The sequence below is a fragment of the Tamandua tetradactyla genome, chromosome 14, assembly GCF_023851605.1.
Source record: "Tamandua tetradactyla isolate mTamTet1 chromosome 14, mTamTet1.pri, whole genome shotgun sequence".
NCBI lineage: Eukaryota > Metazoa > Chordata > Mammalia > Pilosa > Myrmecophagidae > Tamandua > Tamandua tetradactyla.
The window spans coordinates 66766937-66794548 of record NC_135340.1 but is presented as its reverse complement, the minus strand read 5'-3'; the positions used below and the strand labels follow the sequence as shown (position 1 = coordinate 66794548).

Genomic DNA, 27612 nt, shown 5'->3' with positions numbered 1-27612 from the left:
TTAAAATAATTTAATTCCTCTGGGAAAACTGTACTAAGGAAACTAAAGATAATTGTCAAAAGAAAATTTCAGGAATGCATAAGATCACTGTCCTTGAAAATCGATCACAATCTGATTCCTTTGCTTTCAGAGGAACGAGCCAGAATCTATTCTTCAGACAGTGATGAGGGATCAGAAGAAGATAAGGCTCAGAGATTACTCAGAGCAAAGAAACTCACCAGTGACGAGGTAAAGCCAAATCTATTAAATTCAAGGGGTTTACTGTGTACCTAAGAGAATGAAGAGCCCACAGGCCAGGTGGGCGTTCAGTTGTCTACACATTGAAATTTCATCATTAAAATTCAGTGAGAGAGACTTAGTAACCGGCCAAAGAGTGGTAAGAGGAAGGTCAGGTTACCTTTGTGTATTAGTCAGGATTCTCTAGAGAAACAGAACCAATAGGAGAGATCTGTAAATATGATATTTTGTTATAAAAGTGTCTCACACCACCTGGGGATGTAAGACTCCAAAATCTTTAGGGCAGTCCATGAACTGGCAGCTCCAGTGAAGATCCTCAGTGAACACCTCAGGAAAGAAAGATTCTCTCTTCTGAATTCTCCTTAAAAGCCTTCCAGTATTAAATTAAGTATCACTCATTACAGAAGACACTCCCTTTAGCCAACTGCAGATATAATCAGCCCTTGATGCAACCAGTGTGCTCATGATTGGCCAGTACTTGCTTGACCAGATAACTTAGCACCATCACCTGGCCAAGTTGACACATGAACATGACCATCACACTGCTTAGATGGGTCTTGAACGACTGCCCAGAGGAGGAACTAGGTCTTGAAGAAGGATTAGAAGCTTGCAGGGCAGACAGGCCAGGGTGGGGCATTCATGTGATTGAAAAGGCCTGTAGGTAAAGTCAGGGCTCTGAGACACCAAGTCTTGTGTAGAGAACTAAAATGGTCAGTGTGGGTAGAAGAGAGGATGCTTCTGTTTTCCTTTTTTATCCTTGATACATATTTTTTCAATTATGGAAATAATACATTCTTTTTTTTACCCCTGGCCTCTTGTAGCTTACATCCTTGGGCACCAAGATGATAAACAAATAAGTAAAATATTGCATATGGCATGCCAGATTGTGATTAGTGCTAAGAAGAATAAAACAGGGAGAGGTTATGGAGAGTGCATGGAGGGCAAGTAGTGAGAGTTGGAATGTTAAACTTTTAGGGAAGGTATTCAGGGATGCTCTCACTGGAAATAGTGAACTTTGAATAAAGACCTGTAGGAGGTCAGGGAGTGAGCCATTCAGCTCTTTGAAGAGTATTCCAGGCTGAAGGAATACTAGTTAGTGCAAAGGCCCTAGATGGGAACAAGTCTGGTATATTTGCAGAACAGCAAGGAGTCTCATGAAACTAGAACTACATGAGTAAGGGAGATGGTGGAGAAAGTTGATGGGACTAGATTACACAGAGCCTTGTAGGTCATTTTAACACTTTTTTGTTTTTATTCTGAGTGAAGTAGGATGTCATTGGAGGGTTTTGAGTAGAGGGGAGATGATAGGATAGTGTTTAATAGAATCACCTGCTGCTGTGTTGAGAGTAGGTTATTTGTGCCTGTGAGAAAATGGCCTCAGCTTAGTTTCCCAAGTAGATGCAAATAAAGGCAGCATAGCAAAGCTGAGAGAGTACGGGCTTTGAAGTCTTACAAGACCGTATGGTTTTGAATCCTGCTTTGATCTTAGATGTCTAATTTCTTTGGACTTCAGTTTTCTCTCAAAGTTGCTTTAAAATTTAACTTTAAAAATATATCATATATGGAAATTACCCAGCTTTCATTAGTATTTCAGAATGTGATGAAATTGGAATTTTTTTAAGGCATTTGAAAAAATTGTTGATCATTTCAGCAATTGTGCTTTAAAAAGCACACCCAAACAGTAACAATGATTCTCCCCCATTTAAGTCATTCATGAATGAATCAGTAATGTACTAGACAGCATGCTTATTAATTGAAAGCAATAACAAAGTAATTATTCTTTTATTTCTTATTCCCTTACTCTAACCAATATGCTGGTAAAGCTACTTAGCTAAAATTCCTATTTTATGGTCCTGTTATCTTTATCTGAAAATGTTCTTATTTTGCTCTCTTAAAGACATTTTCAAAGATTATACAATTTTAGTTTCAGACCTGTAGCTCTTCAAAGTCGTCTGGCTTCCATTATTATTATTGAAAAGACAGCTGTCATCATTTCTCTTTTAGTATTTTGAGTATACATCTCACTGCCTCCTGGACTCCATTGTGTCTAATGAGAAGTCAGCTGTTAATCTTATTGGGGTTTCCTTGTACATGATAAGTCTCTTGCTGCTTTCAGGAATTTTCCTTTGTTTTTGTCTTTCAGTATTTTTGCTATGATGTATCTGTGTGGATCTCTGAGTGTATCATACTTGGATTTTATTGAACTTCTTGGTTGTATAGATGAGTATTTTGGAGCAAATACAAGAAACTATTTATTTAAATATTTTAAAGTAATTTATTTAAATATTTTTTTCTGCTCTTTTGCTCTTTTCTTTCTGTTCTCTCCTTCTGGTACTCCCATTATACATATATGTTGGTGTGCTTAAAGATAACCCATGTGTCTCTGAGGATTTGGTTTATTTTTCTTCATTCTCTTTTTTCTCTGTTCTTTGAATTGCACAGTTTGTCTTATATTAAAATTCCCAGATTCTTTCTTGTGCCACTTCAAATCTACTGAGCCCCTCTAGTTTTTTCATTTCAGTTACTATATTTTTCAACTCTACAATTTTATTTATTTTTTAAATTTGTATGCTGTATTGTCAGGGTCACATTTCATTCTTTTGAAATGAATATCCCGTTATGTGAATATCCCGTTTTTGCAGCACCGTCTGTTGAATTTTTTTTTTTTCTTGAGTGCATGGACCAGAAATCAAACACAAGTCTCCTGCATGGCTGGTGAGAATTCCAGCACTGACCTACCTGTGTTTTTTGAAAAATAATTTTCTCTTTAATGATATTCTCCATTTACTAAGACATTGTTATCATACCTTCCATTACTTCTTTAAGAATGGTTTTCTTTATTTTTTAAGACATATTTATAATGACTACTTCAAAGTCTTTGTCTATTAAATCCAATGACTGGTCACTCTCAAAAGCCGGTTCTGTAGCCTGCTTCTTTTTCCTTGTGTATGGGTTGTATTTGCTTGTTTCATTGCACATCTTATAATTTTTTGTTGAAAACCAGACAACTTATGTAGTATAGTGTAGCAACTGTGGATGTTATTTCTCCTTCCCTGTCTCCAGGGCTTGTTTTTGTTATTATTTGCTAATTTATTTTTTTGGTGACTGCTGGGCTTTTCCCCCACAGTGTGAAGCCTTTGATGTTATTCCTTAGAGGGTACAGGTTTGATTGTGCACAGTCACCCTGGGATGGCAGTGGTTTTAGCAGGGTTACTCCATTAAGTTGTTTCCCTCATTTGGTATCACACCCAGCTTTCTGGCTCTACTAACATCAACTAATTGTGCTCTTCTTTTTGACAATTCCCTAGGGCATAAATTACCCCTCTTTGATCCAATTAAATTTGGGCAGAGGTAATTTTTGGGGCCAGTCTTTGAAGTTTGTTCTGACAATAGAATGGCTCTTAGCTGTCTCTTTCCCTCATTTTCTCTGGTGAACTAACTGGCCTGTGATTTAGCTTGTTGCTCTTAATTCAGAGCTGTTATTTATCAAGGGTGCCTTTAGTCTTGAACTTCCTCACACTGTATTTCAAGCAAAGCCAGTTCCTTTGGGGAGACCTTTGGTACTCTTCTTCTTTTTCTTTTTTTTTCTTAGATATAGACTGCTTCTTCTCCTGGACAAAATCTCTGAGTCACTGATCTCTGTGCTAAGACAGGGGAGGTGGTGGTAGCCTCTGGTTTTCACAGCTGCACTCACTAGTAATTTAGCCATTTCAATTTGGACGGGATGAGAAATGCCTGCCCCTTCCAGTGGGATACCATATCCCTTGATTGGGAGCTGAGAGTAGAGGAAGCCTTGTCTTCTTGGTCACATCCACCTTAAGGATGCTCTGGAATTTTATTTTGGTGTGTCTCTTTGTATTTCTATTTGTTCTGCTTGGGATTTGTTGGATTTCCTGGCTCTGGATTGGTATTTTTCATCAGTTCCAAATATCTCTCAAACTTCTGTCATACTTCTGATATTTCTTCTGTACCATTTGTTCTCTCGTTCCTTCAAAAACTGACTATATGCATATATTACTTTTCATTATAGCCTCCATGACTCTTAAACTGACTTTCATACTTTTCATGTGTTTGTCTCTGTGAATTCTGGGATATTTCTTCAGATCCAATTTCTACTTCACTGCTTCTTTCTTCAGCTGCATCTAATATATTGTTAATCTCTCTTGAGTTTTTACTTTAGTTTAATTTTTCATCTCTAGAGGTTCTGTTTGTTTCTTTTCAAATCAAGTCATGCCTCTTATCAAAAATTTTTTTTTTTTAACTTGGGCAGGCACCAGGAATCGAACCCAGGTCTCCAGCATGGCAGGCGAGAATTCTGCCACTAAGCCACCATTGCACCGCCCCTTATCAAAATTTTAATTCCTCCTTTTATCCCTTTAAATATTTTAAAAATATATATAATGTTTTATTTCTAATAATTCCAATGTCTGAAGTCTTCACATGTCTGATTTTACAGCCTGTTTTTTCTGCTGGCTTTATCTCATGGTGCCTTATTTCTCTGTGTTCTTTGATTAATTAATCGATTTACTGAGTTTGTATCAAGGGGAATTTTTGAGACCTATATTAATGTATTTTTCCAAAGACAATTTATATTTCCTCTGCCAGGGGACTTGGGAGCATCCATCAGCAGCAACCTGGGACCACTTTAAACTGTAATTGTATTCTTGGAATCACTTTTTTTTTTTTGGTAATTACCTGGGAAATATGAGCTGGCTTGTGGTTGTGAGTTTTCATGGAAAGTTTTGAAGCAGTTTTATTCCCACACCAAACAAAAAAGGGTGGGAAATTGAACCCTGGTCTCCTGGATGACAGGTGGAGGATATTCATCACTAGACTAAAAAATTTTGTTTTTAATTACCTACCAGTGAATTCAGATATTTGAGATTGGTAATTATCTTTGCAGTTGTTTAGAACAGGGATTGACAAATTATGTCCTTCTGACTTAATCTGGCCTGCCACCTGTTTTCTTCAGACCTAACCACTTCCACTCATTTACGTATTGTTTTTAGCTGTTTTCCGGCTACAATAAGAGTTGAGTAGTTGTAGCAGAAACCTTGTGGCTGGTAAAACCTAAAACATGTATTATCTGGCTTTTACAAAAATAGTTTGCTCACTCCCTTTTTAGAGAAATAGGACTGAGCTTGTTTCTTCTCTCCTTTACACTGAACGTGTAGTCTCAGTTTTATCTGTGTAGGTCTGCTGTTAATCTGCTCACCTTGGGACCCTGGCCTTTGTCTCCTGTTCCCTACACCCTACAAGCATTAAAACCAAAGCCCACATTCACATAGTTTGGTAAATGTCCACAAGGAGAAGGCATGCTTTAGTGTTCTGCTTATGTCTCTGTGTGCTTGCTTTCATTTCATTTTTTTCCTACAGCTTGCCTTATTTTCTTGCCATTGCATTAATTTGTTTATATTTTACCCAGCATTGTTATTTCTTTTCAGAGGTAGGGTTGTTGAAAGGATTGTTCTACGATAGTGCAGGAAATACATGTTATATTCCTGTTATCCACTATTGCAAAGTATTTTGATCATTTTGACCTTTCATAAACTGAGTTTCCATGAGCTCTTTTCTCTTGTGCAAATCTTGTTCAAAATTACAACATTTTAATATCTCCCAATAAGTCTTGCAAGTGGTATGCTGTGGAATACAACTGGTTAGAAACTGTTAAGTTATTCTGCAGTGTATTTATTGTAAATTAGATGAGGAAACATCTTAATGATGCATTTATAATGTGTTGACTTGTTAGCAAATGGGTGTCATCATCTAAGCAGATGCTGTTTTATTTCTTGGCAAACAGAAAAGGTGACTAAAAATTGAGAAATGCCATGGGTCTTCTGGTTGGTTTATTATTAGTATTCTCAGAAATGTGATTTAAAAAAACGTGATCCATTATATAAACTTCTTCTAGGCTGGGCAGGTGCAAACCTAAAACTGCCTAACCTAAACATATTTCTTGTGAATGGTCTCTTAGCTGTCTGGTATAGGGATTACTCTCTATCTTCCCTCTCCACCTAATCCATGCCACTAACTCCTCATCTTTCACTAATTCAAGTCCTGACCATGACCCTACAGTGTAAGAGAGGGGGAAAGGGATCATTTCTTTTCTAGTTCCCTCTCTTTATTTTTTATGTTAAACTCCAACCAAACACCATGAGCCTGGATATGCCTTTGGAGGTACTGGGAATTTTCAAACACCACACCAGAGAACCACCATTATCACCAGTGCATTCCTTGTTATGGTGAAAAGGATGTGAATAACCCTTGTTATTGGGTTTTGGTGCTTCTCTTTTCCACTGTCGCGTAGTATTGAGGTTTATGCTTGCTGCCTATAAAGTTGTTATATTATAGTAAATAATAGATGTGAAAGTGGGTAGCATAATGATTGGTAACTGAACAGAAAGTGCTAGTTTTCCTTCCTTGACAGTGTCTTACAGTGAAGAAGGAGAAAACTATAAAGGAGAGCTTTTCATCCTTATTTTTGCAAGCAGTAAAAACTTTAGGAAACCTAATATACCTAAAGATAGAAAATTGGGTAGAAGGAGAAGCTGTGTGGTAGTATGCTGTTCTCCAGGGGCCTGGGAAAAGGGAAGAGCTCTAGTTGAGAGAAACTGATGGAAACAATGGAAAGTAAAGGTATCAAGACCAATCCTCAGCTTTCTTAGGAGAAGAAATTCTTCTCTACTGAAAATTACTTAGAAGGTGCTGACCAATGGACTAGTTCTTCTCTGCTTCTCTCTTTGCTATACAAGCTTTTCCTCTTGGAATCCCCCTTTATCCCTTGGCAACCCTGCCTTACCTAGAGTTCTGTTTCCACCAGAAAATATGGTCCTTAATAGTTAGGCCTACTGGATCCCTTATCGAACAGAGAGATAAGTGTCTTTGTCTTGGTGAGAAGATGAATTTATTACAAATATACATATAAGGAACTGGAGGAAAAATTGTCTAAGACCAGTTCAGAGTGTGAAGGTAGTTTGGGCTTTTATAACCCCAAATAGACAAAGAAATGGGCAGAATCCAGAAGAAAATAAAAGAGAGAGGGGAAAAAAGGAAAAAGAAAGAAAAAACAATAGAGGAGAAAAAATAATCCTATTACTTTCTAGGCCCTTCTTGTTGTTGACTATTTGGGCTTTTCATCTTGTTCTTCAAAGGGAGGAAATTGCTGACATTAATTCACATGATGTTTCATTCCTGCAAGCAGAGCAAGGTAGGATTTTATTACTGTAAAAGAAAAGGAGCAGAGAGTAAATTTTTGAGATTAAATTAACAACAGGCTATTTCAGCAACAGATTTTAAGCTTAAAATAACTCAAGGTTACTTGTGTTACAACATTTTTCTAGTTACTGAAGATTATACTAAGCATTTTTAGCTAAAGGATTATATTGAGTATTTTTTATCTATCCAGCTATCAAACACACCCCCCCTCCCCTTTATGTACTATTTTCTTATTAAGAAGTGGGATCATATGAGCATTTTCTGTAAAGGGAAAGTGGGCAAAGGTCCAATCTTCTGTAATTGCTTCCTGCTTAGCAAGGGTGAAGTTTTTATATTAATCTTGAATATGTTCTGGACATAAACCCACAGATACAATATTGCATATGATTTAATATTAAAGAGATTGTCATATTTATCTAGTGTATATGTGCAGCACTTAATACTAATTAATGAACAAGTTTTTTTCTTTTTCTTTTGCATGCCAATCTATGTTTTTCATTCTTGAAATTAGTTTTCAGACACACATAGCCTCCCACAGCAAAGTGACACTTGTTGCCATACCTTCATTTTGTAAACCTGAATTCTACTTTGAGTACTCCAGGTTTATGCTTAAATGAGAGTGCCTTGATAAGAGAAAAAAAAATGGTGCTTCATTTTTCCTCCTGTAACCTGAAAACCTAATGAGTATACACATATTAAATATATTCTTACGAATGTCCGGGTGATGTTTACCAGCTGAAATTCTTTTACTTAATGTGTGTGTGTTCTGCACTGAGCACCTTAATCAAGGCATTAACATGAGTAGAAGTTGATTTAAGACAGGTTTTGAGATCCACTAAAATCAGTTGTTGTATGTTTGTCCTTCTGGTGGCTGTGGAAACCTCATATTTTCTTTGTCCATCATTAGATATCTTAGCTCTTAAAGTATAATTTTAATGTTCTGTGAATTATAATTTTAATGTTCTGTGAATTTTGCCATTTTGTTAACACTCATATGCTCATGTATCCACCAGTCCATGGGAATTATTTATTCCATTCATATTAATTTTTGTTACAAATCTAACTGATGGAGGAGCTTCTGGGTATTTAGGTCCACGTTCTACTTTCAGGCTCTATGTTCTGGTTCCATAATTTATGCTCAGTGGCCCGAGCCTGTCCCCTGTGAGTGTCTTATCTTCATACCTCCTGGGCCCCAGCTAACGGTGCCATTGCCTGTTCCTTTTTGTCCTTTTTCAAGTTCTTCCAACAAGAGAAAATTTCGAGGAACTTAACTCCTGTGGAGGTCACCATCTTCTGTAGCCCAGTGCAGCCTCCCATCTGCTACATTGATGGCTTCTCTTTATTTTCTCTATTTTTAATAGAGTATTGATATGGTCATCAGCTGGGAAGGCTAGAGGACAGAAAAGAAAAATGAATAATTTCAGGAATGAGAAAGCAAGTCTTCGAAGTAAAACCCAGTGCTGTCATTTGTCAGAGGGCAGCACCTACCTGAGTCTTGTTACCACAATTCAGTTGAGTAATCTTCTTCAGTGCTGACCAAAGAGAGGATCATTCTTGCTTCCTCCAGAGGAGAAAGTCACTTGACTTGCCAGAAAATGTGTCCCTGTCTAGGTGCTAACACCTGGTCACTTCAGATATGCTTACTGGGCCTAGAAACCCAGGAAAAGTTTTTTTCTTAATTTCATTGGGTACTAAGCTTATAATACTATATGTGCTATCCCCTTCCTAAGAGCAGGCTTCAATGCTGATTGTGTCTTTTTAGGTTTACTTTGGCAGTTATAGCCCCAGAATGTATGTTCTTTGTATAGTTGTTATAGCTCAGCATCATTGGTCCTCTGGAAAACAGTTCATTGGGCTCCAGGGTTCCATTGGACTGTCTCACAGCACCTTCTGCCATCACCGCACCTCTGTCAATAGAGCTAGTCTGGAGGCAGTATCCACTGAAGAGCTAAAGTGACTGAGTCTTTTTCCAGTACTAAAGGTGTCTGTAGTAATAAGTGTTTTCAGTAACAACATGTTCTTATCTACTTCTGGAGCATGTCCATGTGATGTGGCTGGTACTTTTTATAGTTTTAGGGACAACAGAAATGAGTCTAGCCAATAAATTAGATAGGGAGACACTATGCACAGTACCAGGAGCCAGGTTTAAACATGTAAGCACTTCAGTTAAAACAGAGGTTCAGTTTCTTCTTTACGTTTTTACAATGATTATGCTAGTTAATGGGAGGAATATAATTTATATATTTGCCTTCTTTTTAAAATGCTTCTTTTTAAAAGTCACTTTGTTGAAGATGAAGTTCTGACCTGTAGCTGACACATGCACTTTGAGAGTAAAACAATGTAACTGACAAGAAAATTTGTCAGTTATGACATAATATCTTTAAAGTAACTAAAACTGTAACCAGCGGCACTATATTGTTGTTTAATATTTTGCAGATCAGTAACCAAAAAATCTTTTAATTTTCATAACATGGTCTAAACAATTTGGGGTACGGGGTGGTGCATGGTCCGGGAATTAAACCCCGGTCTCCTGCATGGAGGGTGAGCATTCTGCCACTGAACAGTCTAAACATTTTTTATGCAACTTATATATCAAATTAACTTAACTGTTTTTAGCACTTCATTTTTACAAGGTGAAAGAGCAAACCCTTTGCAACTGTTTGGAATAAAAAGATACTCTTCTGGGGTTTGACCTTGAGAAAGCAAAATGTTAAAAGTCAGGTTTGAAACAATATTCAGTTTCTTATTTAACTAACATTAAGGAAAAGACTTAGCTCTTTTAGAATTGAGAACACTTGATGTTTTTAAACAGCAAAGGACATGATAAAGTTAACATAAACTATAAGAAGTTTTTCTGATAAAACAGACTTTCTGCCTTTTATACTGATTATTCAGAAAAAAACTTATGATCTTTTACTAAAAGCAGACCAATAATCCAAGGAAACTTTGTTACAGAAAGAAAATGAAATGGTAGTTTGCAACAATTTATTATTTGATACTAAGGCTTAAAAAAAAAGTTTATAGATAGACCCATCAAATCTTTCTTAACTTTGACTATAATTTCCTTTTCTGCAAACTTTTTGTGACTTACTATATTTATTCAGGTTTTTGTTTTATATCAAGCTATTTCAACAAGTTTCTAGGTTTAAAATAATTCAAGGTTGCTTGAGTTATAAACATTGTTCTAGTTACTGAAGACTATACTGTGTATTTTTACATACAGGATTTTATTGAGTATTTTCTAGCTAAATTCAGTAAGGCAGCATCCCGCATATCTAATTTCACAAAATTAGGTCATTCTGAAGGATTCTACTTAACTTTGTAAGTCCTTGAGTCAGTAGAGTTGCATGCCTTTATTATGCTTTACTGTGCTTACTTTTAACTGCAGGGGAGGTCAGTCTTGGCAGGGTTTCTTAAGAAGAATTCTGGAGCTTCTCATCCACACATGTCCTGGCTGCTCCTAGACTCTGTCTAGGGGCCTTTTATTTATTTTTGTTTTTGCGTGGGCAGGCACTGGGAATTGAACCTGGGTCTCCGGCATGATAGGTGAGAACTCTGCATGCTGAGCCACCATGGCCCGCCCTGTCTAGGGGCCTTTAGGACTAGCTCAAGTACTTTTTAGGTGTAGCATGCCAATTTTTCCTTTATCTACACATATTTAAACTCATTAAAGAATATTGGAGTTGAAAAGACTGTGCTCACTAAGTTTTACTCTGGTAAGATTGACCAAAAACGCTTGTATGTGAAGTGTTTAAGATGAGACTTTTCACTGGAAAATAAAAGAGTAATGGTACTGATTGAATGTGCTCTCTGCCTTTGCTGATGTGGGGTTGGGAGAGAAGTACCTAGGAAGTCTAAAGAGGCACATGTCATATCAGAGGATAGGATCCATCTTCCAGTATTATCTTTTTTTGGTAACTTTGCTCCTACCAGCTGAGAATTAGGTGGAGAAGGGTCTCTCTAGGATTATTATATTATGGATTCATAACATTGTCCTTTGCATTCTCCTGTGGCATCTCAGGGCTATATGATTTCACTTGGGATAATAAGATAGGAAAGAAGTGTGAGATGGTATTCTTTTTTTTTTTTTAATACAGTTTTATTGAGATACACTCACATACCACCAGACCATCTGATGTACACAATCACTGGCTCACAGTATCAACACTTAGTTATGCATACAACCCCATGATCAATTTTGGAACATTTTCATTACTGCAGAAAAGAAATAAAAATAAAAAATAAAACCCAAATCCTCCCATACCCCTTATCACTGCCCCCCCCCCCCACCCATTGACTGTTAGTATTGGTGTGGTACATTTGTTAACTGTTAATGAAAAAATATTAAAATATTATTATTAACCATAGTTCATAGTTTGCAATCGGTACATTTTCCCCCATGTATCCATCTATTTTTTTTTTTAACATCTGTTCCCTGTTGTAATTTGCTAGCTGCTAGAATGCAGTATACCAGAAACGGAATGGCTTTTTCTTCTTCCTTTTGCTTATTAACAGAATGGCTTTTAAAAAGGGAATTTAATAAGTTGCTAGTTTACAGTTCTAAGGCTGAGAAAAAGTCCCAGTTAAAACAAGTCTATAGACATGTCCAATCTAAGGCATCCAGGGAAGGATACCTTGGTTCAAGAAGGCTGATGAAGTTCAGGGTTTTTCTCCCAAGTGGAAAGGTACGTGGCGAACACAGTCAGCATTTCTCTCTTGGCTGGAAGGGCATGTGGCAAACACGGCGTCATCTGCTAGGTTTCTCTCCTGGCTTCCTGTTTTATGAACCTCCCAGGGAGGCATTTTCCTTCTTGATCGCCAAAGGTCACTGGCTGGTGGACTGTCTGCTTCATGGTGCTAAAGCATTCTATGCTCTCTCTGAATCTCCTGGCTTTCTCTCTTGTCCTTCTCTTTTATAGGATTCCAGTAAACTAATCGAGACCCACCCAAATGGGTGGAGACACATCTCTACCTAATCCAGTTTAGCAACCACTCTTGATTGAGTCACATTTCCAGGGAGATGATCTAATTAAAGTTTCAGGCATATAGTACTGAATAGGCATTAGAAGAACCAGCTGCCTTCACCAAATGGAATTAGGATTAAAACATGGCTTTTCTGGGGTGCATACATCCTTTCAAACTGGCATATTCCCCTCTTACTTATTTATTTTTAATCCATATGTTTTACTCATCAGTCCATACCATAGATAAAAAGGAGCATCACACACAGGGTTTTCAGAATCACACAGTCACATTGTGAACGCTACATGGGATGGTATTCTTGCCCCTCAGAGGGCCAGCTATGGGACCATCATTAAAAATGTAGGCCTGCCCCTCAGGCAATAAACAGGATGAAATGAAAAAATAAAATAAAATAAAATAAAATAAAGGGAAGGAGGAATATAACTGAGGAGATAGGATTTAACAAATGAGTATGACTGCTGAATCATTACATTGATATTTCTGTTGGTCTCTAGTGTCTTGGAGCCGCTAGAAGAAAAAACAAAAAATCATGGAACTGAACCCATACCAAACTTTAAAATCTGTTCTATAACTGCTTATTGAAATGTACTTGGAAATGTATTGCTTTTTTACATATATATATTTCACAATAAAAAAAAGTAGGCCTGCCAAGTTGCATTTTCCATCCAGAAGCATAGCTGTGTGTCTTTCCCCAACTTCAACCTTCAGACCATTTGTTCACTTTATTTAATTTTTTGTGAGGAGGCTAGGTAATGGCAATCCTGAATTGTCATATTCTGTCACCTCATTTTAATCAATAATTTATATCATTTAGATGTTATTATGCCTGAATTCTTTCTGTAAAAATGGTTTCTTACATAACTTCCTGAGTTACTTCTTTCTATTAGCACATTATATAGCATGATTTTAAATAGGGTAAACTTGCACATGGAAGGCTTTTCATTTTCTTAAAAAACGAAACAAAACAAAAACTTCATGATTATTTAGTTTATCCAGAACAAGAAATATTTTTAAAAATGGACAGACTTAAAAATACAGAAATTTAGATCATGAAAAGAGGTGAAATGTTCTGGAAGCAGAGAAAAAAGCTTAAATAATTACATGATCATGGTAAACATATTCCAACAAGACAAGTGGTTGTACACAAAAAACAGTCTCCCTCCCACCCTTTCCTTCCCAGGGCAAGCCCCATTTCCAGTTTCCTGCATGCCCTTTTCCATGTACAAGGGTTTTCCTGTGGAGACTGAGATAAAATTGCATAGCTTTCTCTCACAATCCACTTACGCCTGAAGTTGGGCTTTTTATAGTTAATTTGTAATTAACTCTGAAAAGTTGTCATTTTAAATGTCTCTAATCCTGGCATGACCTGGATCACTGGTTTTATTCACCTGGTTAATGTACTTATGAAAACTATTATTTTATTTTGGATATTCAGAGGGTCATTCATCTCAGCTACTTTTAGTAAAACTTCCTAGAAATGATCTCTGTTGACTTAAAAACAATTTCTTTTAATTTAAATTATCTGTTTAGGAGGGTGAGCCTTCTGGAAAGAGAAAAGCAGAAGATGATGATAAAGCAAGTAAAAAGCATAAGAAGTATGTGATCAGTGATGAAGAGGAAGAAGAAGATGACTGAAGTACAAAATGTGAAAACATTTTATAAATATTGTATAGTTTCTTTTATAAATATGTAAACATGAGTTATTTTGATTGAAATGATGAATTAATTTGCTTTTGTGTAATTGTAATAAAAAATTTTAAAAAGCAAATCGCTGTATTTAAGAAATCTATTTTTTCCAAAACAAATTTGTTTGGTAACTGTTTGCGCTGTTACATTTTGGTGAATTTCTGGCTTTGGCACCATCCCCTTCTTCCTATCCCCACAAAGAATCCCCCTGGCCAGGGCCAGAACGAAGGTGAAGCAAGTGAAACACTCTTCAGGCACAGGAGTTAAAGTGGTACCAAAAAAGCCTCAGTAATCAAGATAAATATTTCACTTCTGTTTTTTGTTTTAATAAATTTTTTTAAATAAATTTTTAAAAATAAAAATTAATGCCAAAAATCTATGGTGAACAAAATATCAAAATTTTAAATACTTACCCTGCAATTGCCTCCTTGCCTCAACCTATCCCAGCCCTGTCAGATTGTGCCTGCCTTTATTTAAAATGTTACCATTTTGTTCATCGTGGATTTTTGGCATTAATTTTATTTTTTAAAATACTATATTACAATATTTTCTTGACCACTGAGTTTTTTTGGTGCTCCTTAATTTTGCACCCAAAGTGAGTGTCTCACTTGGATCATCCTACTTCTGGCCCTGCTTTCTCACTGCTTGGTGGCTGAATTCCAAAGATGAGCATTCTTGCAACAAGAGCCAGGTGGAAGCTGTATTACCCTTTTAAATTTTTATATTTCATCTTATCTTTCATGACCTAGTACCAAAGGTCACACAGCATCACTTCCCTTAAATTCTGTTTGTTAAAAATGAGTCATTAATGTGAGCCCATATTCAAAGGGAAGGGAGCTTGACTTCCTCTTGATGGGAATGGCAAAGAATTTGTGGACATATTTTAAAACCATCACACACTTATTTGCCTTGGCAGCAGTGCTCTTCCACACACACTAATCTTTCCCTTAGAAGCCTCTGCCTCATTTCCTTCCTGGTGCTATTAGTTTGGGGGTGGTGTTTGTGGGAGACCTAGCCCCAAAGCCTAGTGACAGAGAAAGAAATTTGACATAAAAATCACCATTTTGTCACTTTCCTGACTCAAAAATCTTCAGTACTTGGCTATTTCCTTGCTTATCAAATTGAAACTTCTATGCCTGGTTTCTAAGAGTGTTGATTCTGGCTCCCTCCTTTCATAGGCAACCTAATTTGTTCTTCTAGTAGACAGTTGTGTGTCAATTACCAAGCTATTGTCTCAGGTCCAAATCCATTCTTTTGTATCCCGCTTTATGTTGCTGGGTCAAAGACTCTGTATCCACATTTGGTCTGTGCCAGGTGCCCTCTGTTAAGGCGAGCTAGAGGGAGACTGGAAACCTGTATGACAGAGAAGGGATTACTCCTTCCTGCTTGTTTATGAAACTTTCTGGGGTCTTCCTATTGACTTGCAGTTCCTGTAAGGGGGCTCATCAACACTTCTCCTCAACAGAGACAGTTCTTACAGCAGCAGCTGAATGCGGTTTGCAGTTTTACTAACACTTGGAGAACCAGCTTCATTGTATTTCCACTTCCAGAGACATCAAAACCTGGGACAGCTTCTCCTCAGGTATGAGTTTCAGCTCCTGAGGTCCATCCTGTAAGTTTCTAAGTTTTAATAATTCTAACCTCTTTCCTTGGTTCCCTCCTCCTTAGGAGTGGAAATTGCCCCCATGCATTTTCTACCTCTTTGATCCTTTAGCATTCTCTTTTTATACTTTTAGTAACCTAATCAACAATTTTAAACCTAATTACAATTTTTTTAAATATTCTATTTACAGACAACTGGTATGTTTTCTGTTTCCTATGTAGAATCTGACTGGGTGATCCAGAAAGCAAACCCTCAAAGACGAGATTTGGGGATCAGTTTGGATTTGAAGAGGCTGGTAATCAATCCGTGGAGCACAGTGCCATCATAGTGAGTCAGATTATCCATATGGTAGAGGACTCGAGTAGCTGCAGTAATGACTATAAGGAGTGTAGCATGGAATGGATACTTCTGAGTGTCCTGGAGCCCTTACGGAAAGCAAATTACAAGCATAGGTCTGTTAACATCAAGCTCAGGACACAGTCTGAGAACCAGTGACCTTTCCTGACAGACCTGAAAGAATCTCATATCTTATAGCACAGAGTTGAGGTAGCTGAAAAACATATTTAATTTTGTGGTGGCAAAACTACAACATCACTTGGATTCACGGCCTCTCCAAGTCATTCATGTGAAAGGGCTTTGATTGAGAAGGAAACTAGAAATGAATATATCTGCACTCAGATGAGGCTGAAAACTTAAATTCCCTTGCTACTTTGAGCCTCCCTTGCCTGTAGGAAGCAGCTTGCTTCCTTGTATCTGAGGAAACTGGTTTTTCCTTGCTTGAAAATATTGTAATAATATCACGTGGAGCAAGTCTCCTCAAGACTCCCCCAAATGGGTGTGGTCTAACCCACCTCTTTACCAGTAGTAGGCCCCTAACTAGGATCTTATTAGGCTTCAGTGAAGCAAGCCCTAAGTCTGACTGAGGGCAAAATAGCTTGTACACCAATTAAATTATAAGACTTTGCTAATATGTATAGGCAAAAGTTTGGGGAATATGTATGCAAGTGGATTCTTCAGCTAAACTTGTTTGATAGGGGTGTACTTATGTATTTTGGATTTGGTATTAGCTTGTATAGCTGGTCATGGCTCTAACAGCTTATTTAGATTGTTGACTAAAACTTAGACTCAATTGTGGTTTATGTTTAATGAAGTTGACCTGCCAAAGCCTTAGCACTATGTGGAGGAGGGACTCCGAAGACTTAGAAGTAGATGTATTGTGTGTGTAACTGCCATACCATCTCTCCCCAGCCACATCCTCTGAGAGGACCAAGAGGCTACTCTTTTCACTAAGGCATTGAGAAATGAGGGGAGAGAATGAGGGGGAGAGAAATAAGGCATTGAGGGGAGGACCTGCATCCCTCAAAAGCCATAGGCAGGTATGAGGGGAAGTGTTACCAAAGACTTGGGTGTGATGAGAACCAAGAATAGTAGAGGGCAAGTGGCACTGTTTAACTGCCATGCCAAAAAGGGCAGTAAAGATGCAGTAGTGATCAGAATATTTGAGTTTTATTTCTTTTATTGTGTTAAAATATATGTGACAAAATATGCCATTTTAACCATTTTTAAGTGTACAATTAAGGGGCCTTAATTACATTCACAGTATCATACAACTGTTACCACAATCTCTTTTCAAATCTTTTTCATCATCATAAACAGAAACTCTGTATCCATTAAATAATAACCCCGTTCCCCCTTTCTCCTGAACGCCTGATAACCTGTGTTCTACTATCTGACTGTATTATTTTTCCTGTTCCAGATATTTCACGTCTGGCTTACTTCACTGAGCATAATGTTTTCAAGTTTCATCCACATTGTAGCATGTAGTAGGCCTCCATTCCTTTTCATGGCTGAATGACTCCATTATATGTATATTCATGTTGTTTACCCACTTATCTAGTGATAGATGTGGGTTGTTTTCACCTTTTGGCCATTGTGAATAATGCTGCTATGAAAACTGGCATAAAGTTTCTGTTTGTTCAGAATGTTTTGTCCCACAGAAATTTTTGATGGTGACTAAATTGTTCATGATATCCCTAGGAATGAAATAGACAGGCAGCTATTTCATTCCTATGGATATCATTGCTCCTTGGTGTAAATAATAGGAAAACTCCAAATCTGATGGCCAAAATCCTGACTTGTCTCCTCAATGTACAGACTCCCTCTCATCCAGTTTCCAGACAAAAATGTTCCCATGCTCAGAGTCCCTTGATTGAAGAGTGGGCAAGCCCTCTGGAGGAAGGCTTCTGAAGCACTGCCACAAATAAATACTGCAAATTCAATTTATTTTATTATAAAATTTATTTTATTAAATTATAAATTAAATTTGTAATTGAAGAAGTCTACTCATATTGAGAATTAGAATGATTGTAGTACTCATGGCTCAAGAAATGGGCAGCAACTCTGCAAATATTTAAAGAAAACACCCAAGAAACACAAGTGGAATGAAATGACATACTACGTTAAATGATTTAATACTTAAAAATGTGAATGTGAATAAAATATGCATGTTAGGTATCTTAGTTTGAGAGTTGCCAGAATGCAGTTTACCAGAAATGGGACGGCTTTTATAAAGGGGAATTTAATAAGTTTACAGTTCTAATGAAGTGAAAGTGTCCAAATTAATGCACCAACAAGAGGTTACCTTCACTCAAGAAAGGTGATGGACGGATCTGGAACACATCTGCCAGCTGAGTAGTCATGTGGCTGGCATCTGCTGGTCCCTTGCTTCTGGGCTCCGTTGCTTTCAGCCTCTGTTCCTGTGGGGGTTCCTTACTTTGCCTCTCTGGGGCTGGCTTTCATCTCTTCGTTTCCCTTGGCTGTCTCCAGATTGTGGCTTGCTTAATATCTCATAGTGATGTATGCTGGCTCCAAGCCTCTCTAAAAATCTGTGTCTCTGTTCTCTGAAGTTTCTGCTCTCCAAGCATCTTTATCTGCTCTCTCTCTGTTGGCTGTGAAGCTTATCATTTCTGTAGGCTCTGCTCTGAAGTTTGTGTCTGCTCTGTCATTTCTAATGCTCTTCAAGATGTTTCCTCTTTTAAAGGATTCCAGTAGACTAATGAAGATCCACCTGAAATGGGTGGAGTCACATCTCCATTTAATCAAAGGATCATGCCCACAGCTGGGTACATCACAGCTCTGTGGAGATAATCTAATAAAAAATTTCCAGCCTAAGGGTGCACAGGTGGTTCAATGGTAGAATGTTCACCTTCTGCATGGGAGACCCAGATTTGATTCCAGACCATGCACCCCACCAAAAAAAAAAATTTTCCAACCTACAGTTCTGAATCAGGATTAAGAGAAACAGCTGCCCCCCAAAGATTGGATTAAGCTTAAAACATGGCTTTTCTGGGGTACATATTTCCAAACTGGCACATTAGGCTTCTGGGAACATTCTCCTCACAGTGCAGACACATTCAGTGTTGGTCTTGTCCTGAGCAGCATCATTTTAAGGTGCTGGAAAGCACCTTTTCATTTTTGGTACTTTTCCTGCTTTGCTGCTCAGGACAAGCAGGAAGTTCTGGCTGCTAACAGATGTCTTTGGTAAGGAGCTTCAAATACAATCAAAGCTACATTCCATCTTACCTTGTGACAATCTGAGGGGAATTAAAAAAAAAAAAAAGAAGGGAAAAGAGCCTAACTCCACTGCAGGAAATGCCTGTTACTTAAACTTTTTTTTTTTTCTGTTCTACATATACGGTAATTCTCAATATCATCACATAGTTGCATATTCATCATTTCTTAGAACATTTGCATCAGTTCAGAAAAAGAAATAAAAAGACAACAGAAAAAGAAATAAAACAATAACAGAAAAAAAAGATTATATATACTATATCCCTTACCCCTCACTTTCATTTATCACTAGCATTTCAAACTAAATTTATTTTAACATTTGTTCCTCCTAATATTTATTTTTATTCCATATGTTCTCGTTTCTTGACAAGGTAGATAAAAGGAGCATCAGAGACAAGGTTTTCACAATCACACAGTCACATGGTGACAGCTAGCTATATCATTATTCAATCATCCTCGAGAAACATAGCTACTGGAACACAGCTCTACATTTTCAGGTAGTTCCCTCCAGCCTCTCCATTACATCCTGAATAACAAGATGATATCTACTTAATGCATAAGAATAATCTCCAGGACAACCTCTCGCCTCTGTTTAGAATACCTCAGCCACTGACACTTAATTTGTCTCATTTCACTCTTCCCCCTTTTGGTTGAGAAGGTTTTCTCAATCCCTTGATGCTGGGTCTCAGCTCATTCTAGAGTTCTTCTCAATCCATTGATGCTGAATCTCAGCTCATTCTGGGATTTCTGTCCCACACTGCCAGGAAGGTCCACATCCCTAGGAGTCATGTCCCACGTAGACAGGGGGGAGGGTGATGAGATTGCTTGTTGTATTGGCTGGAGAGAGAGGCCACATCTGAGCAACAAAAGAAACTCTCTTGAGGGTGACTCTTAGGCATAAATTTTAAGTAGACTTGACCTATCCTTTGTGGGGTTAAGTTTCATATGAACAACCCCCAAGACTGGGGGCTCAGCTTTGGTTGTCCACACTGCTTGTGATGTTACTTAAACTTTTTAAAATGGTACAAGTCATGCATTTAGCTATAAACCACTATTGCTACATGAAACCTATTTACTCACACACATTAATGGGGAAAATAGCCCGTAAGTAATGATAGCTTTTCATGTTCAAAGTATTGCATACATGTTAATCCTGGCTCTAGATTCCACAGGACAACTATCTTTTATATCACTTAGTCTTGCTTAAAGGATACATGATTTTATAAATTATTTTTTTAATTTAGGTGAAATTTACATAATATGAAATTAACCATTTTGAAATGTACAATTCAGTGACATTTAGTACATTTATGATGTTGTGAAATCATCACCTCTATTTCTAAAATCTGGTTATTACCCAGAAGGGAAAGACCATACCCATCAAACAGTCACTCTCTAAACCTCCCTTAAGCCAGGCCCTGGAAACCACTAATCTGCATTCTGTCTCTGTGGATTTATCTATTCTGGATAGTTCATATAAATGGAATCATACAATATGTGACCTTGTGTATCCATCTTCTTTTAATTAGCATGATATTTTGAAGTTCATCCATGTTGCATTTCATTCCTTTTTCTAACTGAATAACATTCTATTGTGCAGACATACTACAGTTTATCCATTCATCTGTTAATGAACATTTTGGCTGTTTCTACCTTTAGTCTATTGTGAATAATGTTGCTATGAACATTCTTTCAAAAGTATTTGTCTAAATACTTGTTTTTAATTCTTTTGGGTAAATATCTAGGAGTAGGATTGCTGGGACATATGGTAATTCTATGTTAACTTTTTGAGGAGCCACCAAACTATTTTCCACAGTATCTAAACCATTATGCATTCCCACCGGCAATATATGAAAGTTCCTCTTTCTCCACATCCTCACCAATACTTGTGTTCTAGTTTGCTAGCTGTGGAATGTACTATACCAGAAACAGAACAGCTTTTAAAAGGGGGAATTTAGTGCTAGTTTACAGTTCTAAGGCCAAGAAAATGTCCTAATTAAAACAAGTCTGTAGAAATGTCCAATCTAAGGCATCCAGGGAAAGATACCGTGGTTCAAGAAGGCCAGTGATGTTCAGTGTTTCTCCCTCAGCTGGAAAGGCACATGGTGAACACAGCAGCATCTGCTGGCTTTTTCTCCAGGCCTCTTGTTTCATGAAGCTCCCTGGGAGGCATTTTCCTTCTTCATCTCCAAAAGTCACTGACTTGGTGGACTCTCTGCTTCGTGGTTCTGTGGTGTTCTGTCGTCCTTCTCGGCTCTCTCAGAATCTCAAGACTTTTCCAAAAATACTTCCTCTTTTAAAGGATTCCAGTAAAGTAATCAAGACCCACCTGGAATGGGTGGAGACACATCTCCACCTAATCAAGTTTAATACCCACAATTGACTGAGTCACATTGATAACCTAATCAAGTTTCCAACCTATAGTACTGAATAGGGATTAGAAGAAACTGTTGCTTCCACAAGATTGATTAGTATTAAAACATGGCTCTTCTAGGGTACATAAATCCTGTCAAACCGGCACAACTTGTTATTTTCCGTTTTTTTTTTTTTTTTTAATTATAGCCATCCTAGTAGGTGTGAAATGGTACCTCATTGTGGGTTTTGATTTGCATTTCCCTACTGACTAGTGATGTTGAGCATCTGTTTGCATGCTTTTGGATCATTTGTTTATCTTCTTTAGGGAAATGGCTGTTTGAGACCTTTCCCAGTTTTAAAATTGGTTTGTTTGTTGAGTAGTAGGAATTCTTTATATATTCTGGGTACTTGACCCTAATCAGATATATGATTCGCAAATATTTTTTTCCCATTCAGTAAGTTGTCTTTTCACTTCCTGATAGTACCCTTTGATGCCCAAAGTAATTTAATTTAAATGAAGTCCAGTTTATTTTTGTTGTTGTTATGCTTTTGGTGTTACATCTAAGAAACCATTGCCAAATCTAAGGTTATAAAATTTCTCTCAATGTTTTCTTTTGGGTTTTATAGTCGTAGCTCTTTCATTTAGGTCTTTGATCCATTTTGAGTTAATTTTGTATATTGTATGAGATAGGGGTCCAACTTCATTGCTTTGCATGTGGGCATTCTCCCAACACTATTTGTTGAAGAAAAGATTCTTTTCTCCACTGAATCTTTTCTTCTTGTTGAAAAATCAGTTGGCCATAGTTTATGAGTTTACTTCTGGACTCACAGTCCTATTCCACTGATCTAGTGGCTATACTTATGACAGTACCACACTGTTGTGATTACTGCCTCTTTGTAGTAAGTTTTGAAATCGGATAGTATATGTCCTCAAACTTAGTTTTTCTTCTTTAATGTTGTTTTGATACTAACTTAAATTCAATTGTGTATTAGCTAGGGTTCTCTAGAGAAACAGAATTAGCAGGAGATATCTGCAAATATAAAATGTATAAAAGTGTCTCATGCAACTGTGGGATGTAAGAGTCCAAGATCTATAGGGCAGGCTGCAAGCGGGCAGCTCCAATGAAGGTCCTCAGCTCTCAGGAGAGGCTAGCTGGCTGAAGCAGGAAGAGTGATTATCTCTTCTAAATCCTCCTTAAAAGTCTTCTGGTGATTAAATTAAGCATCATTCATTGCAGAAGACACTCCCCTTAGCTGATTGCAAATGCAAATGCAGTCAGCTGTGGATGCGGCCATCATGGCCATGATTTAAATCCATGAAATGTCCTCATAACAACAGACAGGCCAGTGCTTTCCTGACCAGATAATTGGGCACTGCCACTTGACCAAGTTGACACATGAACCTGACTATCACAAATAGCATTTACAAACTATGTTCCTATACCCTTCTATCCCCCCACCTTTTTGTAGTACTTGTTACAAATTTATCTTCATACATTGTGTCCAAAACCATAGATTTATCAATACTTTTTATGCATTTGCATTTTAGAACCTGTAAGAAGTAAAAAGTGGAGTTACATACAAAAATAGACTATAATAATATGGCATTTTACAAATTTACAATTACGCATATGGTTACTTTTACCCAAAGTCTTTATTTCTTAATGCTGCTTTGACCTGGTGGCCTTTCCTTTCATCTGAGGGACTCCCTTTAGCACTGCTTGTAGGGCAGGTCTTATGGAGATGAATTTCTTTGGCTTTTGTTTATCTGGGGATGTTCCCTCTTTTTTTTTTTTTTTTTTTTTTTTAGATTATACTTATTTATTGAGCAAATATCTAACTAAGTAGACAAATTAATTTGTGCCAAACGAAACCAAAGAAAATGTACACAAATTTAAGTCCCTTTTAAAAAATAAATCAGTGCGTTTGGACTGGTTAACCCACTAAATTATCATCTTTGAATAAGAAATCAAAGAACAAAAGATAACATTTTTAAATGAAAAACAATTTCAAAGCAAAACTGACTCTCCCTTTCATCTCCAAAAAAGTAGAATTGTTCTAAAATATTATTTAGAAAGGTTAGAAAAAACATGCACACCCTAACTAACAAACTAGAATAATAAAAAAACAACCTCTTTAATTATATACAAACCTAAGATGAATCCATGTAGATTTAAAATGCCATAACCATTCATATAAGTAGCTTAAAGATAAGTAATTGTGTGCCTTATTAATGGAATCTTCCTACCCTGTCTTCTTTGTTTATATATATACTTCCAGCTCAACAAAATTATACTTTCAAGATATATAATCTATAAACCAAGATCATTTTTATCTAATTTCACTTAAAAATAATATTTTATTTAATATATAAATAGATAAATTTATATATTAAATGAAGTATTAATATTTTATTTACTATTTTAAATAAGCCAGTAGGGAAAGCAGGATGAAGAGCTCATAGAGCGCGAGAGAGCCGGAGCCGACACAGAGAGCAGAGAGATGAAACCAGACACAACCATTTGGAAATGCTAAGCTAAGAAATTAAGACTAGATAAACAAACAAACAAAAAATGAAATAAACTCGAGGGTTTGCCCTGGAGAAGCTAAGAAGGGACCCACAGATGCTTAGAGACAGAGAGCCTCTCTTTTCCACAATGGCTGCACCATTTTACATTCTCACAAACAACAAATGAGTATTCTTATTTCTCTATGTCCTCTCCAACACTTGTTGGTTTTCATAAAAAAATGAAAGTTGGTTTTCATAAAAAAATGAAAGTTTGCAGAAAGTAGCCATTCTAGTGTGTGTGAAATGGTATCTCATCATGGTTTTAATTTGCATTTCCCTAGTGGCTAATGATGTTGAACATCTTTTCATGTCCTTTTGGCTATTTATCTTCTCGGGAGAAATGTCTTTTCAAGTTTTTTGCCCATTTTTAAAATTGTATTGTTTGTATTTTTGTTGTTGAGTTTTAGGATTCTTAAAATAAATTCTGGGTAGTAAACCTTTTTCAAATATGTGACTTTCAAATCTATTCTTCCATTGTGTAAGTAAAACTTTCATGATAAAATCCTTTGAGACACAAAAGTTTATAATGTTGATGAGAACCTATTCATCTAATTTTTTCTTTCATTATCAGTGCTTTTGCTATAAAGTCTAAGAAACCACTGCCTAATACAAGGTCCTGAACTCTCTTCCCTATACTTTCTTCTAGAAGTTTTGAAGCTCTGACTCTTATATTTAGGTCTTTGATTTATTTGAGTTAATTTTTGTATATGGTGTTACTTTGCATATAGATAGCCAGTTTGTAGTCAATTTTACATTTCAGTTATTTTACTTTTCAGTTCCAGGGTTTCTATGTGGTTCTGTTTTATAATTTCTATGTATTTATTAATGTTTTCCATTAGTGAGACATCATTCTACTGTATTCCCTTAGTTCTTTGTTCACTGTTTTCTTTACCTCCTTGATCATATTTAATAGATTGACTTAAAATCTTTCTCTAGTTAGTCAAATGTCTGATATTTTCCAGGGGCAATTTCTATTGATTTCTGTTTTTCCCTCCTGGGAATGGCCTATATTTTCTTGTTTCTTTTCATGCCTTATAATTTTTTTTGTTGAAAACTGGAAAATTTTTAATATGGCAACTTTGGGAGTCAGATTCTTCTCCTTCTACAGGCTTTGGTTTTGTTGCTTTTTGTAGGTTGTTGTTGTTTTATTGCTGTTTGTTTATTTAGTCTCTTTTTTTTTATTAATGGAAAGAAAAAAAAAGAAATTAACACAACATTTAGAAATCATACCATTCTACATATGCACTCAGTAATTCTTAACATCATCACATAGATGCATGATCAGCGTTTCTTAGTACATTTGCCTTGGTTTAGAGGAACTAGCAACACAACAGAAAAAGATATTAAATGTTAATATAGAGAAAAGAAATAAAAGTAGTAATAATAGTAAAAAAAAACAAAAACAAAAACAAAAACAAAAAAAACAAAAAAAAACCCTATAGCTCAGATGCAGCTTCAATCAGTGTTTTAACATGATTACTTTGCAATTAGGTATTATTGTGCTGTCCATTTTTGAGTTTTTGTATCTAGTCCTGTTGCACAGTCTGTATCCCTTCAGCTTCAATTACCCATTGTCTTACCCTGTTTCTAATACCTGCTGGACTCTGTTACCAATGACATATTCCAAGTTTATTCTCGAATGTCCGTTCACATCAGTGGGACCATACAGTATTTGTCCTTTAGTTTTTGGCTGGACTCACTCAGCATAATATTCTCTAGGTCCACCCATGTTATTACATGCTTCATAAGTTTATCTTGTCTTAAAGCTGCATAATATTCCATCGTATGTATATACCACAGTTTGTTTAGCCACTCTTCTGTTGATGGAGATTTTGGCTGTTTCCATCTCTTTGCAATTGTAAATAACGCTGCTATAAACATTGGTGTGCAAATGTCCGTTTGTGTCTTTGCCCTTAAGTCCTTTGAGTAGATACCTAGCAATGGTATTGCTGGGTCGTATGGCAATTCTATATTCAGCTTTTTGAGGAACCGCCAAACTGCCTTCCACAGTGGTTGCACCATTTGACATTCCCACCAACAGTGGATAAGTGTGCCTCTTTCTCCGCATCCTCTCCAGCACTTGTCATTTTCTGTTTTGTTGATAATGGCCATTCTGGTGGGTGTGAGATGATATCTCATTGTGGTTTTGATTTGCATTTCTCTAATGGCCAGGGACATTGAGCATCTCTTCATGTGCCTCTTGGCCATCCGTATTTCCTCTTCTGGTAGGTGTCTGTTCAAGTCTTTTTCCCATTTTGTAATTGGGTTGGCTGTCTTTTTGTTGTTGAGTTGAACAATCTCTATATATTCTGTATACTAGACCTTTATCTGATATGTCATTTCCAAATATTATCTCCCATTGTGTAGGCTGTCTTTCTACTTTCTTGATGAAGTTCTTTGATGCACAAAAGTGTTTAATTTTGAGGAGCTCCCATTTCTTTCTTTCTTTCTTCAGTGCTCTTGCTTTAGGTTTAAGGTCCATAAAACCGCCTCCAGTTGTAAGATTCATAAGATATCTCCCTACATTTTCTTCTAACTGTTTTATGGTCTTAGACCTAATGTTTAGATCTTTGATCCATTTTGAGTTAACTTTTGTATAGGGTGTGAGAGATGGGTGTTCTTTCATTCTTTTGCATATGGATATCCAGTTCTCTAGGCACCATTTATTGAAGAGACTGTTCTGTCCCAGGTGAGTTGACTTGACTGCCTTATCAAAGATCAAATGTCCATAGATGAGAGGGTCTATATCTGAGCACTCTATTCGATTCCATTGGTCAATATATCTATCTTTATGCCAATACCATGCTGTTTTGACCACTGTGGCTTCATAATATGCCTTAAAGTCCGGCAGTGTGAGACCTCCAGCTTCGTTTTTTTTCCTCAAGATGTTTTTAGCAATTCGGGGCAACCTGCCCTTCCAGATAAATTTACTTATTGGTTTTTCTAATTCTGAAAAATAAGTTGTTGGGTTTTTGATTGGTATTGCATTGAATCTGTAGATCAGTTTAGGTAGGATTGACATCTTAATTATATTTAGTCTTCCAATCCATGAACACGGTATGCCCTTCCATCTATTTAGGTCTTCTGTGATTTCTTTTAGCAGTTTTTTGTAGTTTTCTTTATATAGGTTTTTTGTCTCTTTGGTTAAATTTATTCCTAGGTATTTTATTCTTTTAGTTGCGATTGTAAATGGGATTCGTTTCTTGTATTTAGTCTCTTAAATTATTTTTGTGAAGTCTGTATTCTTTCTGTGTGGCCTTTGAAGTCTGTGTTCTCTTAGATTAATTGCCAGCTAGTGTTTTAACAATTCCCAAAATGTGCGAAGCCAAGAAAGGAATTAAAAAAAAAAAAAAAAGTACTCTCCCAGTGTTTGTGTAGTGGCTTTCTTTGGAGG

General features: G+C 36.7%; 1 protein-coding gene and 1 long non-coding RNA gene across 2 annotated transcripts in view; one reads left to right on the top strand and one right to left on the bottom strand.

The window, feature by feature from the left end:
* LEO1 (LEO1 component of Paf1/RNA polymerase II complex) overlaps positions 1–14257 on the top strand; it is a 50597-nt gene extending 36340 nt beyond the window's left edge. The window contains exons 11-12 of the mRNA XM_077127906.1: positions 131–228; positions 13966–14257. Of these exons, the coding sequence (XP_076984021.1) occupies positions 131–228; positions 13966–14070 (203 nt within the window). The 3' untranslated portion in view covers positions 14071–14257. The remainder of the gene's footprint in view (positions 1–130; positions 229–13965) is intronic.
* LOC143656122 (uncharacterized) overlaps positions 7136–27612 on the bottom strand; it is a 35718-nt gene continuing 15241 nt past the window's right edge. The window contains exons 2-3 of the long non-coding RNA XR_013162402.1: positions 8635–8842; positions 7136–7428 (exon numbers count right to left, since the gene is read on the bottom strand). This is a non-coding gene — a long non-coding RNA (uncharacterized LOC143656122). The remainder of the gene's footprint in view (positions 7429–8634; positions 8843–27612) is intronic.